Here is a 19,888-nt window from a genome sequence, read left to right on the forward strand (position 1 = left end):
TGTAGCTTTATTTTACCCAAAACTAGAGCGTGCCAGCATCGACGTACCGCTACGGGATAGTATGTTTTCCCCTGTTCACGCATGGCTTCTGTAGTACGGGCCAGTCTTAAGGTGTTAAGGGGGTATTCCCATTCGTACCTATTGTTTTTAGAACAATCTTTCGTATAAAATATTTTTTATAATTGTGGAGCGATAATCTCGAAACTTTGTATACGCATTTGGTCGTATTTCGAGATAACGCGTTTACATTTTTATACCATTTTTATTATTATTTAAATAATTGCACGTTTCCTGCAGTATGGTATTTCAAGTAACTGCCGCGATTTGCGACGTTGTATTCACCCGAATTAATATTCAAAAACGATTTTAATCTATAGATCATTTACTATCGCCTGAAACAATGAAAGAGAAACAAAAGTTTTTTTGGTAAAGAAACATATAAACCAAATAAAAGATTATACAATTTTTTAATTCTTTAGACGACGAAAAAGAAACTATTGCAGATATTAATCTAATTTTAGTTCACACAATAAAGGTACATTTAAAGTTTAACCGAATCAATGAATGTACTTACTGCAACACCATATATTGTTCCCTTAAAACTGTTATAACTTTCTCGTTTCATCAAATTTGGATATAGAATTTTGGGAATGGATACTCAAAATGTACTTTTAAAAAATGCAATAAGAAAAAAGAGACGATTTTCTTACTTCTCCAAATGGAAACTCCCCCCCCCCCCCCCCGCCATTTCTCTCTTTAAACGTTTTTTAACCTTGTTAATCTTATGAACTTGAGAAAATTCTTTTGCACATGTATTTTCGAAGTCATATACTGTAAGAAAATATGGGAAATAAAAAAATTAATCGTCTCACCCTTTCGAATGGAAATCCCCCCTTAAGAATACAGTGAATTTTCCAACATTTTTAGTTTTAACGTAATACACCGCCTCACTTTTTCCTCAAATTATGCATTTTTACAAAAACTCATGTTTTTCAAAATGTGAGAATGATAGAACAATTCTACTTTCGGATTTGTATTTCGGACGAGAAACTGTACAAGAATTATTCAATGGATATTGCAAAACAAGAAAAAGGTTTTTATTTCTTGAATAGTGTTATCATAATTGCATGATTAAAAATCATCAATAATTCTTATTTTAGTAAAAGATTATCCTATTTTCGTGGATTTCACAAATTTTCTCAGCATTACTACTATAAATTATGGTATTCAAAAATCTGAGAATTTTTCGTGTATTAGATACATCTGTAAAAATATTATTGGATATATTAATGGATTTTCAACACAGATGGTATCAATATTTTTACCAAAACAGATTATTTGTGTTTTACAATGAATTCTATTTCCTTGTTTCGATTAATATAATGATTTTTCGTAATAGGGTGAATTGGAGCAACAACTCCTGCAAGCAAATCCAATTCTAGAAGCCTTCGGGAATGCCAAAACTGTGAAAAATGATAATTCTTCCCGATTTGTAAGTTACAATTACTTTCTATTTTGAGATTTGAATTCCATACAAAATACCTTTAGATATTTTTTTAGTCATTTGAATTAAATTTCTTTGAAGCATTAATAGTATTCTTCGTGTCACTAACAAAAACATCTTACCTTTTGTTAATTATTTTCGATTATTGTTGTATTTTTGGGTTTTGAATGATTTCAAAATATGGTTTTATTGAACAAAATACACAATGGAACTATACTCTAATTCTTTCGGTACAACACTAATCAGAATCTCAATATGTAATATTATGTTGTATGTTGTTCATTATTGTAGAATAAACTCAATTATGAATCTTTATTTTTAATAATAACTGTGATGTTACTAACGGACAAAAATTCGTTGGCAGGGTAAATTTATCAGAATAAACTTTGATGCTTCCGGTTACATTGCTGGTGCGAACATCGAAACTTATCTTCTAGAAAAGTCGAGAGCAATTCGACAAGCAAAGGACGAAAGAACTTTCCATATATTTTATCAGCTCCTCGCCGGTGCTTCATCAGAACAAAAAAGTGAGTGGATTTACAAGGAATTTAAACAATGTTTCACGTACACTTTACTTATAAAAGCAAATAAAATGAGTAATCTAAGTACCGAATTCAAGACTTACCTAATCGAACTTCAATTAAAATTTGATTTGGATGCTTTAGAATGCTGGAAGGCGTGGAAAACTATATATCTGAAAATTGTAGAACTCTCAATGAAATATTTAAACATACTAGTAACGTCAGTTGTCTTTAAAAGATACTTTTTAACTACTGAATATGTAGTTATCCCTCAAAGGAATCGATTATTATCAGAAAATATAAATATACTAGTTTCTTTTTATCAAAACAGAGAATTATATGAATAAACTTTATTTAAAAAAATGATTTACTACATTTTCAAACTCCAGAACTTTGAAATTTATGAAGCCATAGTTTCAATATATAAATTAACATCATTTATTCGAGTACTTGAAAAAAATTAAAGCAATAATAAACATATTAAAATAAGAATGAACTAATGGACGTGTAACTAAGTACATGTGAAATATTACAGGTACATTTAAATACACATGAAATAAGTCACAAATATACGTTTATTTAATATGATTTAATATGACTTGTATTGAAGTACATATACGTGAAATAAAAATCTTTAATATTTAGCAAAAATGGGACGCTTACTGTTTGAATTTTCAATCGTACTGACTCGAAATATTTGATGTTATGACTCGAAATATTTCTTTAAGGTGTGGTTTATACTATTTAGAAAGCATAAAATAAGTTTCTTATAATAAGATTTTTGTTATAATTTGAAGATACTTATTTTTGGTACTGAATTTTTTTCTGAATTTTTCATCAACACAACTAAAAAAGTACGTAAAAAATGGGAAAAATACAAAATAGTATATCTTGCAAAAACTTAATTTTTTCAAACTTTTCTAGTCAAAAGTTGTAACTAGTTTAGTCAAAAGTTATATTAGCCTTAATACTTTACAAAATCCGTACTTTGACGCCCTTCCCCTCCATTTCCAAAAAGTTCACAAAAAATTTACACTTGTAATTGATGGCTCACTTATGTTTCTGCAAATATGCAAAATTTAAAATTTGTTTCAAGTAATTGCCTTTGGGAAATGAATACAGTCCTTAGATAAGTTATAGAAAATATATTAATTATATTCTTCTGACTTTATGCAATTATTTCCTAAATTTTTAAATGGAGCATGTAAAAAATGTAAATCATTTTCAGAGGAATTTATTTTGGAGGACCCAAAGCACTATCCATTCCTTTCAAATGGTGCGTTACCAGTTCCGGGTGTAGACGATTCAGCCGAGTTTTTCTCAACTGTAAAGTCCATGCACATCATGGGCATGACAAGCGAGGACTTTTCTTCGATCTTTCGTATCGTGTCTGCCGTAATGCTTTTCGGTTCAATGCAGTTCCGTCAAGAAAGAAATTCGGATCAAGCCACGTTACCAGATAACACTGTTGCCCAAAAAATTTCTCACTTACTGGGTTTGAGCGTTACGGAAATGACGAAAGCATTTTTAAAACCAAGAATTAAGGTGGGCAGAGATTTTGTAACCAAAGCACAAACAAAAGAACAGGTTGAATTTGCAGTGGAAGCAATTTCAAAGGCTTGTTACGAGAGAATGTTTAGATGGCTCGTGAACAGGATTAATAGATCTTTGGATCGAACGAAAAGACAAGGAGCAAGTTTTATTGGTATATTGGATATGGCTGGCTTTGAGATATTTGAATTGAACAGTTTTGAACAATTATGCATCAATTATACAAATGAGAAATTACAACAATTATTTAATCATACTATGTTCATTTTGGAACAAGAAGAATATCAAAGAGAGGGAATTGAATGGAAGTTCATTGACTTTGGATTAGACCTGCAACCAACTATTGATTTAATTGACAAACCTATGGGTACGTTACAGAAAATGTTTTTATTTAGTGTATGATTTTATCATTTCAGTTAAGAATAATGGAAAATTTACTTGCATGTTAGCTTTATGTTTTCCTGAGTAATGCCTTATCAAACAGTTATAATTTATATATTGTATCTATTCAATTAAATTGTCCATTTTTCTATACTTCGGAATGAACATCAAATTTTCCACCTATATGGTGTACACTCGACGTTTGTTTTTACATTCCACTCCAAATTTCTTTTGTTTCATATTTAAGTGATTTTATACATTCTAATATTTTTCTCTTCACACATATGATCTTCTTTCTTTATAAGTTGTAATTTTCATAAGATTCTTAGACTACTAGCATTGTTTTAGTATCTGTATTTTATTTTAAGTTCAATATTATTTTTTCTTTTTTTTTGCTATATATAATGATTTTTTGGAATTATATGAATTTTTTATTTCAAAATAGGTATTATGGCATTACTGGACGAAGAATGTTGGTTCCCTAAAGCTACAGATAAAACATTTGTTGAAAAATTAGTGGGTGCGCATACCGTTCATCCCAAATTTATGAAAACAGATTTCAGAGGTGTTGCAGATTTTGCTATCATACATTATGCTGGAAAAGTTGATTATTCAGCCGCTAAATGGCTAATGAAAAATATGGATCCGCTAAATGAGAATGTTGTTAGTTTACTGCAAAATTCGCAAGATCCTTTTGTTTGCCACATTTGGAAAGATGCAGAAATTGTTGGCATGGCTCAACAAGCGTTAACTGATACACAGTTTGGTGCAAGAACAAGGAAAGGAATGTTTAGAACAGTTTCTCAATTGTACAAAGAACAATTGGCAAAATTAATGGTCACTCTTAGAAATACTAATCCAAATTTTGTAAGGTGCATTATACCGAATCATGAAAAGAGAGCAGGGAAGATTGATGCTCCATTAGTACTGGATCAATTGAGATGTAATGGAGTTCTAGAAGGGATTAGAATTTGTCGTCAAGGGTTTCCCAATAGGATACCTTTCCAAGAGTTCAGACAAAGATACGAACTTTTGACACCAAATGCTATTCCGAAGGGATTTATGGATGGAAAGAAAGCATGCGAGAAAATGGTAAATGTGGTTTATTGTTCTATTATATAGTATTGTATTTATATATCCATTTCAAATTTGAAGTTTGTAAGGAATATTATTATAAATAACAATTTGTATTTATCATTAACTTAGTTTATTCAATATTTAAAAAGTGATTAAACAATTGTGATTACAATGTGTGTTTCAGATCCAAGCTCTTGAACTTGATCCCAATCTCTATCGTGTTGGTCAATCCAAAATTTTTTTCCGTGCTGGAGTTTTGGCTCATCTTGAAGAAGAACGTGACTATAAGATCACGGACATAATTGTCAATTTTCAAGCGTTTTGCCGTGGTTTCCTCGCTCGTAGAAACTATCAAAAACGTTTACAACAGTTAAATGCTATTAGAATCATCCAAAGAAATTGTGCAGCATATTTAAAACTTCGGAATTGGCAATGGTGGCGTTTATATACTAAAGTAAAACCGCTTCTAGAGGTAACAAAACAGGAGGAGAAATTAACTCAAAAAGAGGATGAATTAAAGCAAGTGCGGGACAAGTTGGAATCACAGTTACATTCTGCACAAGAGTATGAACGGAAGTATCAACAAGCCATTGAAGAAAAAACAATGTTAGCAGAACAACTACAGGCTGAAGTTGAATTATGTGCAGAAGCAGAAGAGATGCGAGCACGACTAGCTGCAAGGAAACAAGAACTAGAAGATATTCTTCATGATTTGGAAGCAAGAATTGAGGAAGAAGAGGAAAGAAGTGCTGCATTAACTCAAGAGAAAAAGAAATTGCAATTGAATATAAGTGATCTTGAAGAACAACTGGAAGAAGAAGAAGCTGCTAGACAAAAGCTACAATTAGAAAAAGTGCAATGTGACGCAAAAATTAAAACACTTGAAGAAGATCTTGCGCTTTCTGATGATACAAATCAAAAATTATTAAAAGAAAAGAAAATTCTTGAAGAAAGGGCAAATGATTTATCACAAACACTTGCCGAGGAAGAGGAGAAAGCAAAACATTTATCAAAATTGAAAGCTAAACACGAAGCGACAATTGCAGATTTAGAGGAAAGGTTATTGAAGGATCATCAGCAAAGACAGGAGGTTGATAGATCAAAGAGAAAAATAGAAACTGAAGTATCTGATTTAAAAGAGCAACTTGCAGAAAGGAAAACGCAGGTAAAATAAGCTTCATAAGTTTCCTTAATATTTTTAACTATTTCAGTGAAAAAAATAAATAGTATATAATATAATAATAATGATAAATTCCTTGCAGGTAGAAGAACTTCAATTGCAGCTTGGTAAACGTGAAGAAGAATTGAATCAAGTAATGGCAAAGATGGATGAAGAAGGAGCAGCAAAAGCTCAAGCCCAAAAAGCTCTTCGTGAATTAGAGTCTCAATTAGCTGAACTTCAAGAAGATTTAGAAGCCGAAAAAGCTGCCAGAAGCAAAGCAGAAAAATTAAAGCGTGATCTTAACGAGGAATTAGAAGCTTTGAAGAATGAACTATTAGATTCTTTAGATACAACAGCTGCTCAACAGGAATTAAGAAGTAAACGAGAACAGGAATTGGCGACATTAAAAAAAAACCTGGAAGAAGAGACATCGGTGCACGAAGCAACGTTGGCAGATATGCGTCATAAACATACGCAGGAATTAACAGTTTTGAACGAGCAGATGGATGCATTAAAAAAGACTAAAGCTGTTTTGGAAAAGGTAAAGACAACTCTTGAGGCCGAAAGTGATGATTTGGTATCAGAACTCAGATCTGTTAGTGCAAACAGACAAGAATCTGACAGAAGACGAAAACAGGCTGAACAACAGCTTGCTGAAGTAAATGCAAAACTCGCTGAAGTAGAGAGAAACAGACAGGAATTGGTAGAAAGAGTGACAAAATTACAACAAGAATCTGAAAGTATAATGCAACAATTGGAAGCTGCAGAGTTGAAGGCTTCGGCGGCCTTAAAAGCTTCAACAACTTGTGAATCTCAATTTACAGAACTTCAGCAACAACTTGAAGAAGAAACGAGACAAAAATTGGCCCTAAGTTCGAAATTAAGAGCACTGGAAAGCGAAAAGGAAAATCTACGTGATCAACTAGAAGAGGAAGAGGAAACAAAGAGAGCTTTAGACAAACATGTAAGATTATTATTTAAACTTCTCAATTAAATAATGAACTACAAAATTAAATGTGCTTACAGTAATTGCTGAATAATTACTGTTGTTGTACAATTTTGATCCTCGTAATATTTCAATGTTTACTTAAAAGTCTAAATAGCTTCACTAAATTCATTGAAACTGATAAGGTATAAAAATAAAAATGTTAATACATACATTTATTTTAAATAGGTTCTTGGTTTAAACGTACAATTAGCAGAAGCTAAGAAGAAAGCTGAAGAAGAAGCTGAAGCTGCTGCAGCATTGGAAGAATCTAGAAAAAGATGTATGAAAGATATTGAAGCATTTCAAAGACAAGTTGAAGAATTACAAGCCGCCAATGATAAATTGGATAAATCGAAAAAGAAAATTCAGGCAGAACTGGAAGATAGTATTATTGAGCTTGAAGCACAAAGAGCTAAGGTGCTGGAATTGGAGAAAAAACAGAAAAATTTCGACAAGGTAATTATTTGAGTAACTTAATTTCATGTTTCGAAAGATTAAATAAGTTATAAAATAGTTGATCATAATTAATATAACTAAATTTATTGGACATTAATCATAATCAACACTGATTTGGTCACTAATTACTCATAAATAAAGTTAAAAATTTAATTTTAATAAATATCAGAAATATTCAAAGCAAACACATAGGTGCGTTTAAGGCAGGGTTGCTACATTGTCGCACTAAGGAATACAGCAAAAACCACTGACAAAACGCCGAAATTCTGTTTGGAAACAAATGATTCTATCCGTCAGTAAAATTAAGTGCTTCATTACTTTATACGTGAGTAATTATTGATCGAATCGGATCGATTATAATTATTCAACAATTTAATTAAATTTGTTATCGTCATCAAATTTTATTTTATTTACGTTACAAAATTTTTTATTTTAATAATGTCAAAATTTTAAAGTTAAGTCGGTAGTAACTTTGTTTCCTTTCAACGTTACTATAACAATCACAAATCATAATAATTTTTGAATACTCCTCTTTAAAGATTTTTACTCAGTATCTTTTAATTTTTTATATCATTATTTGTACATTCTAATTTATTGTTTAAGTAAACTTTCATTTCTCTTAAAATCATAATTACTACTTTTTAAATTTCTATATAATTAAGTTTTAATACTTATACTATCAAAATTATATCATTAATCGTTTTTTTTTCTTAATAATCTAGACAATAGTTATGCTGGAATAGTTACTGTTATCTTAAATGTTATGTTAATTTAAAATTAATAGAATTATTACTTTTTTATTATTAACAATAGTTTGAGGAGCTTTCTGTGAGTTTTTAATATTATTATCATTATTAATTAATTATTTCTAAAATTTTATGTACGTATTCACTAACAAAAATAATCAATTTTTTTTGTTTTGTTAAATTGAATTATTATCAGTATTTTATTAATATATAACACCTTACAGACCACTTCTATATTAAACTGTGAAAATAAATCGAACGTATAGAATAAAACTTTTTTATATGAAATTATGAGAAATGGAATTTGAAAATTCGTTGTATTGTCACTACAATGATTCAAATCTGAGGTAATAATACATGATTCGAAGTTCAAACAAATTATTTTGTTCAAACAAGTTTTTAACACACTTTTCACATACCAGTCAGGGTCCGTAAGGTGTAAACGCCTTGTGTAACGGTTCCGTATTAGTGCGGATTTTAGGACATTCATGAAGCCTTCGTCTCGTATCACTCTAAAATTGGACGCATTAGTCGACTGTTGGTTTTATAATTTACAGAATAGATACGTTTATTTTTTTGATTCTTTATAGATATCACTTATTCCTAATATTGGTTCTTCACAATATTTTTACTAAATTTTGCTAAAAACGTTTTATAACAGTTTTTATATAACTGTTTGGAGCAGTTTTATCCAGAAGTATGTCAAATTCTGGCTATATCAGGCATTAATACGAAATCGTTCCACAAGATTTTAATTTTCAATAAAGATTTATACTGATTTTTAATTTACATTTGAGTACTATAAAAATCTTGATTTTTTAATATAAGGGTGTCACATTGGAACCAGAGCACCTAATTATATTTTTTGTTTCTGATAACCAAGGAAAATGTTTGAGACATAATTTGAATGGTTTCAAAGAAGAATTATGGTGTAATGAAAAATGTTGTTCCATAGTTGATCTTTTTTTTCTTCAGATTTTTCAAGATCATCGATATTATTTGCACAGAAGCATATAGTTTTTTGCTTGTATCCTATAGCAGATGTTAAAATGCACTGTATTATGTTTGCATTACAACCTTCGAGTAACTTTGAACTTAAAATTAGTGATTAAATTCCAAATAGCAGTGAAATAATATGTTACCTTACTGTTTATGTCTATAAATGCTTAAAGTGATTTTAGTCGGCGAGGTATTATTTAAAATGGTCAATGATGGATGGTGATTTTAAGTTCAAGATTATTTGAAAGCCATAATTTAGACACAATGGAGTGGATTTTAATATTCGTTACAAAATTCACGGGCACCGTGTTTCTCCTTCAAAATCATTTAAAATACGTTTTATTACGTTTCCCTAAATTTATTAGAAATAAGGTGGATAATTAGATGTTCTGATTCTAATGGAACATTCTGCATAATGGTAGAATTAACATAGGAGATTATTAAAATTTGTTCCCTCTTAATATTTAACATTATTATTACCATTTTCAAGGTCCTAGCTGAAGAGAAAGCAGTCTCTGAACAATATGCAGAACAACGCGACGCTGCTGAACGCGAGGCTCGTGAAAAAGAAACTCGTGTCTTATCCCTGACTCGAGAACTTGACGAATTGAACGAAAAAGTCGAAGAACTCGAACGTGTTCGTCGAGGTCTTCAATCGGAGCTCGATGAGCTTGTAAACAATCAAGGGACAGCAGACAAAAATGTGCATGAACTCGAAAAAGCAAAACGTGCCCTCGAATGCCAATTGGCGGAGCAACGTTCTCAAGTAGAAGAACTTGAAGATGAATTACAGTTCACAGAAGATGCAAAATTACGTTTAGAAGTAAACATGCAAGCTTTGAGAGCTCAGCTTGAACGAGACTTGCAAGCGAAAGAAGAACAGGCTGAGGAAAAACGAAGAGGATTGGTGAAGCAATTACGTGATCTTGAAGCCGAATTAGAGGACGAAAGAAAACAAAGGGCTGCCGCAATTGCACAGCGAAAGAAAATGGAGGCAGATTATAAAGATATTGAACAACAACTGGAGATGCATAATAAGGTAAAAGAAGATGCATTAAAACAATTGAAAAAACTTCAAGCACAAATGAAAGATTGCACTAGAGAAACTGAAGAGGCTAGAGCTGCTAGAGATGAACTCGCAGCAACTGCTAAGGAAACTGAAAGAAAAGTAAAAAGTTTAGAAGCAGATTTGATGCAGTTGACTGAAGATTTCGCCAGTAGTGAACGAGCGAGAAGAGCTGCAGAGAATGAAAGAGATGAATTACAAGAGGAACTTAATAATAATGCTAATAAGGGCACGCTGATGCTAGATGAAAAACGGAGATTAGAAGCTAGAATTGCAACACTGGAAGAGGAATTAGAAGAAGAACAGTCTAATGGTGAGTTGTTAATGGACAGAGCCAGAAAGGCTCAGATAACTATTGAACAACTAACAAACGATCTAACAACCGAAAGATCGACTACACAGAAATTAGAATCGCACAAACTGTTGCTGGAAAGACAAAATAAGGAATTGAAAGCGAAACTAACGGAATTGGAAACTGCTCAAAGGGCAAAGACCAAAGCTACAATGCAACAATTGGAGTCAAAGATCAACAATCTCGACGAACAATTTGAAACTGAAGCAAAAGAAAGATTTGCGCAGCAGAAAATTAATCGAAAATTGGAGAAAAAATTAAAGGAGTTGAGTTTACAGTTAGAAGATGAAAGAAGAATCACTGACCAATATAAAGAACAAGTAGAAAAAGTAAATACAAGAATGAAAGCTCTGAAGAGACAGCTTGATGAAGCTGAGGAAGAAATTAGTAGGCATAAAGCAATGAAAAGGAAAGCCCAGAGAGAAATGGATGATCTGCTTGAATCTCAGGAAGAGCTGACTAGAGAGGTCGCAAACCTTAAAAATAAATTAAGGTAAGATTCAACAATTTATTATTTTGTTTTACCGATTACGTATCTTGACAATGATTTGTTGCTACGTTTCACAATTTAATAAAGCGTAGTTTATTTGATTAAAAAAAATATGTTATTGCACTTATTTATTTTAAGAACGGAAGTTCAAAACTTCAGGATTACTATTGTTTACTTTTTACTTATTTCTGAAACAACTATACCATAACGACAATTAGTTTGAAAACAAGGAATTCTTATAATGTATTGAAATATTTAGGCATCAAGGAATAAAGAAAAGTTGATACCGCACATGAAAATAACGTTACAAAGAGAAACTATTCGGATTTCAAGAATTCCATAAGTCCTGGTTAGTTTATGAATTAAGTTATTCTTAATATTTTACATTATTTATTATTTATTATTAATATTCATGTATCATTAGGGGAGTACAGAAAATAATATTTAGCAAGTTAGTCATTTTATATGATATTCTTTCTTTTTTTAATAATATATGACATAACAAGAAAAACTCTTTTATTCGTTTTAAAAAATATATACATAGTCTACTTAGCTATCCCTAACACTTCTGTCTTAAGGAGGCAGGACAGTTTAACGAGTCTAAAAATTACTAATACTTAGAAGAAACGATAAAGAAAAGTACATACTTGATTAATATAAGTTTTTGTGGTATATTTTAGCACCTAATGCAACATTAAAAAAAAAGACTTTCATTTAACTTTATGACAGCATCTTTTTACATAATTTCTTTTAAATTGTCTATAGGTGTGTATGATTCCAACCAAACACGACTAACTGCAACAAAAAGTCAAAAAAAAGTTTAAAAGTACACAGTATTATAATCGATTGATTAGATTCCGAGATATCTTGCACACCATTTCTAAAAATCTAGTTTCAAAAAAAGCGCGTTTAATGTTTCGGAACGACATTTTTCATACGTATCCTTCACTTCTTATTAATCAGCCATTTCTGCTTCGTACATGCGACCTTCTGCTTCAACTTCAGCCTCTTATAACTCTACGGGTAATTCAACTTTCTTTCGTGCTTTCAAACGATCGTCTATTGGCTGTTTCAATTCTTTCTTTGTCAAGCGTTAACTAAAAAAAAAACCTTTGTTGAAAATACTAATAGCAATATTAGTAGCAATCTTGACAGTTGTAATGTCACTGAATAAATTTTTGGTAGTTAAACTCCTATGGTATTGTTGAAGCTCTCGTTCCGATTTTGGATGAATTCATCCACACAGCATTCTAATAATTAATCACCGCACAATTCCCTGTAAATAGGTGTAATAGCTTTTAGCACAACTGCATGCAATCCCGGTTTGTGATTATAATTTCGCAGATCATTGTTAGTCTTTGCCACTTGGTAACTATACCAACTTTCCAGTCCAATACATTATGGTGGTACGCAGGAAGTATACTACTGGTCTCCCATCGTTTATACCCAAAAAATAAATTGTTTAAAGGCTTGTCTTGTATCTGATTTATAAAACTTCAAACTGCCCTGCCCCCTTAATACGTTAAACGCTGCGCCAGTTTTCTATATTCATGGATATTTGTTTAAACTGTATTGTAAAAAGTTGATATATTCAATAGTTTGTCGATGTACTTGTTATTTTATAGCATTACTAACGATTTTAATGCTATTTAAAAGTTTACAAGTATTAAAGTTCGTGTTTCGTAAGCGCGTTAAATAATCCTTGTAATTTTTGAGCACCAGTGTTCAGGGACCACCGTGGCGTTTAACATGTTAAGAATGTACACATTTTCTTGTAACATATAATCTTAATTGTATTTATACTTATCTTTTGAGTTGCAACTGACCTGTGACTCTTTTCATATAATTTATAATAATTGACAGCTATACTTTTTATTTCCTTATCAGTCTCCTATTGCCTGTTTTGCATAGGTAACTTGACCGTATTCATTAGCATCTTATAAAAATTCCTTTCAGTTTTTCATGCATCAGATGCGAAGCATAATTTTACCCCCGATGTACCGCTGAATTTATGGCAAATTAATGTCGTATGACAATGATGTTAAACGAAGTGGGTTATGCCCGAAATCGCACAATAACTTGTAAGCAAGGTCTCCCGTGGAACTCGGATGCGCTATATATGGTTTGAGGTATGAGAAAACAGTATAAGGCAAATTTGAATGATTTTAAATGCTCTAAATTTCTATATCGCTATCAGGTATTTAAGTTCATGCTCATAAGTGCAAAGTAGATGGTGAAAAAAAAAGATATTATCATGACTATCGTATGCGTATTCTACACCTTCAAATCGGCGGAGATTTGTTAAAAAAACTTTCCCTAAACGTGAGCTTGACAATTTTTTTTAAGGTCAAAACGTTTTACCATTGCATCGTATTCTGCTCATGAAGGAGAACAAACTTACAAAAGGAACCATGAGTTGTAACTCGACCGTTTTTCTAGAAAGTAGTCAAATTTATTTTATTCTTTTATTTCTAGTGTTTATCACTTCGCATTGCTGAAAATATTATCAAAGAAGTGAAAAATGAAGTGCAATAAGATGTAAACATTATTAGTTAATCTTAACTTCGTGTTATCTTCTGTTTTTTTACTCCCGTAATCTGTCCCAAAGAGCAGATCCATCTTCGTTTATATTCCGCAGCAATCGTGCTTGTGCTCCAATTTCAATATGGCCACCATTATTTTGCATCTTTCACAAAATGTAAGATAAATTTGTCTACTTTCTAGAAGAACGGTTGAATTACGACCTATGGTTCCTTTTATAAGTTTATTTTTTATGAGTAGAATACGATGCAATCGTAGAAAGTTTTGATCCTGAAAAAAAATTGTCAAGATCACTTTCCGGGAAAGTGTTTTAACAATTTTCCACCGATTTGAAGGTGTAGAATACGCCTATGATAGTTATGACAAAATCTTTTTTACACACTGTACAATTGCACATCTGATTTTTAAATAGAACCTCATATTTTTGAATACATTATTCAATTCATTTTTTGATTCTCTGTGAAAATAGTATTAGAATTTTTTTCCAGAAAATTATTACTTTGGAAGATATTTTAACTCTTAGTTTGTGAATGACCATTTCTATCTTTCAGCACATGTATTGATTTATGTCTGTGTTCTATCTTTATCATATTTGTACGATTCTCATCTTTATGTTTTTCACTGCATTATTAATTTTTTCTTTTGTAATCTTGTATGTTTGTAATGAAATAATCCACTGAATGCTCTCAATATCATGATTAGCATTTTTATACGCCCTCTTTGAAGAATTCCCATGGTAAGAAATTAACAATTTCATAAAAAATTCTCCTATTATCATTTTATAGAGAATAAAAAAATGTATTTGAATAATGTATTATAAAATATGATATTTCAAATTGGGCAATTGCACTTTGCAATTGTATGCATCTGCCTAAATCTATAATTTTAAAATAGGAATTTACAACCATTCAATCGTGTCATATACCTATCTTTTATTTTTCATACTATCCCAATGATATATAGCTCGTCCCAATTTCATCGACCACCGTATCTATGATAGAGAAATGAGATGACACACTACCTGCAAGCTAAAACAGCACAGGGGTAAAGGGAATTGTCCATAAGTAGCGTTACAGCGACGCTGCTATCCAAACATATTGTTATTATTAACTGAGTCGATCACATCTATGGTTCGTTTAACGAGACGAGATACCAAATACGACTGCAATGATGAAGGAAGGTGTGATCAGATCAAGGCCGATTTCACAATACTCGGACCGAATAATTACGTAGAACATTTTTTCTAAACTTCATTGTTACTTTTTTCTAATTTAAATTATTTAATTTAGAATTAAATAATTTGTATAATCAACGGTACACGTAATAAAGAAACTATGTTTTCGAACAATCACTTCTTAACCCTGTGAGTGTCATGGACGCATATACTCGTGTTTAGAGACAGCTCTCGGCGTGGATAATAATAGTCCATCCATATACATATTTCTGAAAATAATTTTCTCATATTATTTAATTTGGAGCAATTACAATAACTCAATTGTAAATTCTACTTTCAATTCACAAAATTCACACTAGTAAAAAGAAATATCTGTCCCCAACAATAGCAATCGCTGGACCATGTGAATTGCTTCAATCAGGTGTATTCAGCACTCAACGGGTTAAAGAAATATAAGACAGATATAGGATAATAACGGAATAAATAAAATGAGTTAGACGAAATAATATTTTTTTGTTATTAAAAGTTTATTTTGAGTCACTGTTTAAAGTAGTTTACTACTATTTGTAATAGTAGTATTACAGCTGTTGGCTGGAAAGAAGACATGCAGCGTAAATTCTGAAAATTCTTTCAAACCTTCCGGTTTATTCTGACTAGAGAACAAAACCTTCTATAACTGAATGTGAGTCGTTCCTGGAGCTCAAGAAAATAGACCAATAGCTACAAACCATTTAATTGATCACGTAGGCGTTAATGTAAACATTAATGTGTCGTCTCTTCGGATGGACTATAGAAGCTTATTGCGTAACAAAGAAGTCAAACGAAATAGGTCGCAACAAAGTGCAATACAGTGTTAGTAAATGACATTGGTGTAGACGTATTTCTTTTTACCATGGTTCGTGCTTCACTATGTATTGTTGTCCTTTCTTATGTGAAGTCATTATATATACGTACACGTATTTAGTGTAACAAATCTATTACTGTATTTTAATACTACAGTAACATGACAACTTCAAACTAAAACGCAATATTATAATTTATATTAATTTAAATGAAGTCATAATATTATAATGCACAAAAGAACTCTAATATTAAGAATATGAAGAGGAAAATTAATTAAATTCATTTAACGGTGTTCATAAAAAATGAAGAAATTGTGCTTTGGACATTGCGCGTTTATAATTTGTGTACCTAGACGACGATTTGGTACGTAACATTAAAAATGATTAATGATCGTTTTATACTCGTGTTCCTCCACTCAGGACATAAATATTGGCTTTCTGTAATTGTTAAAGGAGTCGATTTTCTAAGGGTGAAATTATGTATAGTCAGTGTAAGTTCAAGCGTTTAAAAATCACGATGGGAAAAGGTGATTAATCAGAAGATCCAAAATAATTAGAATCGAATTAATGGGGTTTTTATTATATCATCATCATCATCATCATCATCATCATCATCATCATCATCATCATCATCATCATCATCATCATCATCATCATCATCTATACTACTACTACTACTACTACTTCTATTATCATTATCATCGTTGTGTGTTGGTGTTGTTCCTGCTGCTGCTGCTGCTGTTGTTGTTGTTGTTGTTGTTACTGCTTCTGTATATTTTGTTCGTTGTTTAATGATCTATGCTAGCCTAGATTATTGAAGTCTTAATTCGACGTGACTTAATGACTCTTGATTTATAGCCAGTCCATAACCATTACTTAATGTTTCTTGTAGTATTTTTAAGTTCAATTTCGAATTTCATGCATATGCATGTATTTATATTTCATTGAAGTAATAGATTAATGCGCATAGAGTTTACAAAAAGAATATGTTATTCTTTATATTTCACTCATACATTTTTTTAAACTTCTCTGAGTTTCTTTCGCCACTTTTGTATATCATTATTCACAATCACTCTTACTCCTTTCAGTAGTTCTCTATTTATTATTATCTTAATTTTATCTTATATCGAGTAGACTTTGACTATCATTTTCTTGACTCTTTTCTATAGTTTTCTTGTTTGATTTTTAATTTTGTTTGATTTTCTCAATTTATGCTTAAGAAATTCTTTACTTGCTTTTGAATTCGTATTATTTATAATTCTTCTATGTATGAAGTATTTTCTCTTTACATATTTTTAATTGTCGGGAAGAGATAATTTTCGTACTCTAACCATTTACAATACTTACAATTTCTATATTCGATACTTTTTATCTTTAAGTTTTACCATATCTCTTTATGCACATATACATCTGTTATTCGGACAAATAGTTCAGGTTCAATCTACCTTTTTTAATCATTTTTTCATCCGAGTCTCAAATTTTCCTTTCTATACATTAAAATGAAATTTTACTATTGCTCTTCTCCTTTGTTTATCGCATTTTGATGACAAACCGTTGCTTTCTTTTTTTTAATTTCTTACATTTTTTAACATCTTGCCTGACGCGTCAATTGTATCATAAATAGCTGCTTCATTAATAGATGAAAGTTTTCTTTACACAATTATGAATTTCATTAATAAGAGTGAATGAAACATTATAAAATTAATGAAAAACAATCTGGAAAACGTTTTAAACATTATTGCAGTTTTAAATTAAACCGATTATGTAAATTAAATAATCAATTCAGTTGATAACTTTTTATTCAATTCTCATCTTAAAGGGGCTTAACTTTCAAAAAAATTAGAAACAGATAATTCTTTTAATCTTGTTTTAGAGGAACTGCAAAATATTGTAATATCTTATGAATATATTTATCCCTGTTTAAAGACTTACAAATTTTCATATAAACAGAAATTAATATTAAAAGATTGGAACGTAAACAACGTTATACATTTTTTTGTCCACATTTTAGTTGATCCATAATTTCTCTATACTAACATCCACTCTGTGGCCCAAAACAAAAAGGTCAAAATTATTTTTAATCTGTAGAGATGTCTTTATATCATGGACTACAATCATTCATAAAAAAAGTAGATAAACAAAATGACGACACATAATATAATAAATATCGATTATTTAAGACATTTTCAATTTAACTCTTATTTCAAAAAACATAAAAGATATTTTTATAATTTTGAATTAGACTATAAACGGATGTTTATAAAACATGTATCTTAAATGTCAAGCCAATCGATCAATTATTTAATAAAATTGCTCCGAAGTCATTTTCGAAAATATAAATTTCAGAGAAACGCAGAGAAATGTTTTTTGTCGTCTTTTTCTAAAGTCTGTCCTAATACGATAGAGCCGACTGTCAATAAAAACAATATCAGCTTATTATAGCAATAATTGTTATTATGTGTGGTCCAGAAATTCAACAATTGTGGAAGTTAATCATTTATAGATTTATAAATAATAAGATACATATAATAAGATTTAGTGAGTGTTGGTAACATGGAAAGAGGCAAAAGACTAACTGAATTTGAAAAAGGACAAATAACTGAAATATTTAAAGCAAATATGTCCATTAGAAAAATTTCAAAAAGATTAAATCATTCCCACCATGTCCTAGAAGCATTTTTTAAGCTGCTGATTTTCGCGTAACATTGTCCAAGTTAAAACATTTTAACTGATCTCACATGTCAGCAAAGAACTGAAAATTACTTAGCAAGAAAATGTAAAAGTTGTATACAAAATAAAGTTAACATTAAGTTATATCAAATCGATCAGTTAGACAAGGTTACGTATTATAAATGGGTTACTAAGAGAGAAGAACGAATTAGTGAAAAAAAAAAACGAAGAAACCGATAACGGTACAAATTACAAAGAAAGAGAAATGATTTTGTGAAGCAAAACGAATTGAATTTTTTTGCGAACCATGAGAATAATAATATTCACCAGCTGGATTGATTATTTTAAAAAGTTAAAAGAATCTTTGCGTAAAGGTGAATATCCAATCATTATGGATTTTAGCCAAAAATTATTTACACAAATACAGTAAAAGAGTGCAATTAATTCATTTTGGAGCTAGTAGACAACAAATTACATTACACACAGGAATATTTGATAGTAGTAAAGTAATTCAAAGTTTTGCTACCTTGTCAAATAATTTTCGACATGATGCATCTGCAATAATTACTAATTTAAAAGAAACTTTAGAATTACATTTGCAACCATTTTCTTTAATTAAAGAATTACATTTGACGAATGATGACCCTACAACACAATATTAAAATAACACTACCTCTGTTGAATATAGATTGGAATTCTCTTTGGGTGAATAAAGTTGCTTCTGACACAATTAACTTTTCCTTTATGTTTATTTAGCTAATAATTAGTTCTAAACAGAAAGACATGCCGGCCACGTGAGTGAAAGCCGATCAAACGCGGGGAACCACACAAAACACGATCATACACTGCGCATGCGCCCGCACATTCAAACGAGCGTCTCGAACTCTATACTTGATAAATTTCATCTCGCAATATTTATGAAAATCGTTCAGAAACGGATCTAATAGACTTCCCCTAGAACATGTTTTCTGTCAGTAAAAACTTTTCGAAGTTAAAGTGCATCATTGAGTTGTGAAAGTATCCAATTGATGAACTAACCATTGATGACTCACATTGTACTAACCGGAAGTTTTCGTGCCTCGATAACGCACCGTCTTCCTTCTGTTAAGTTTTGTGCTGACCTGTATCTATTATATGGTACTGTCTAATACGGATTGGCTATTTTTTAATTACATTCAAAAATTAAATACTCATATGATAGAGTTGAAAAAATTTGTATTTCTTCATAGTTTAAAAAAGAAAAGAAGAAAAAAAATCCGGATATAATATCAGTTCTGAAGAACTGTAACTGAAACCGATATAGACTAGAATCGATATCTATTATATGTCCATAACAGTTAATTATAATTATTTTTTTGGTTCTCGTAA

At 30.7% G+C, this 19,888-nt stretch overlaps 1 protein-coding gene across 4 annotated transcripts in view; it reads left to right on the top strand.

The window, feature by feature from the left end:
- The window catches only part of Zip (myosin heavy chain 10), a 58,114-nt gene that overhangs the window by 32,680 nt on the left and 5,546 nt on the right, over window positions 1–19,888 (top strand). For 3 of the 4 annotated variants that reach the window (XM_076305235.1, XM_076305236.1, XM_076305237.1), the window contains 8 exons: window positions 1,400–1,492; window positions 1,869–2,031; window positions 3,254–3,943; window positions 4,403–5,049; window positions 5,219–6,199; window positions 6,297–7,160; window positions 7,371–7,640; window positions 9,876–11,296. In XM_076305235.1, coding sequence (XP_076161350.1) covers window positions 1,400–1,492; window positions 1,869–2,031; window positions 3,254–3,943; window positions 4,403–5,049; window positions 5,219–6,199; window positions 6,297–7,160; window positions 7,371–7,640; window positions 9,876–11,296 — 5,129 coding nt within the window. Of the gene's footprint in view, window positions 1–1,399; window positions 1,493–1,868; window positions 2,032–3,253; window positions 3,944–4,402; window positions 5,050–5,218; window positions 6,200–6,296; window positions 7,161–7,370; window positions 7,641–9,875; window positions 11,297–11,552; window positions 11,643–19,888 lie in introns of all 4 variants that reach the window. The other variant, XR_012991217.1, reaches the window with a different exon arrangement.

The sequence above is a fragment of the Ptiloglossa arizonensis genome, chromosome 2 (assembly GCF_051014685.1).
Source record: "Ptiloglossa arizonensis isolate GNS036 chromosome 2, iyPtiAriz1_principal, whole genome shotgun sequence".
Taxonomy (NCBI): Eukaryota; Metazoa; Arthropoda; class Insecta; order Hymenoptera; family Colletidae; genus Ptiloglossa; species Ptiloglossa arizonensis.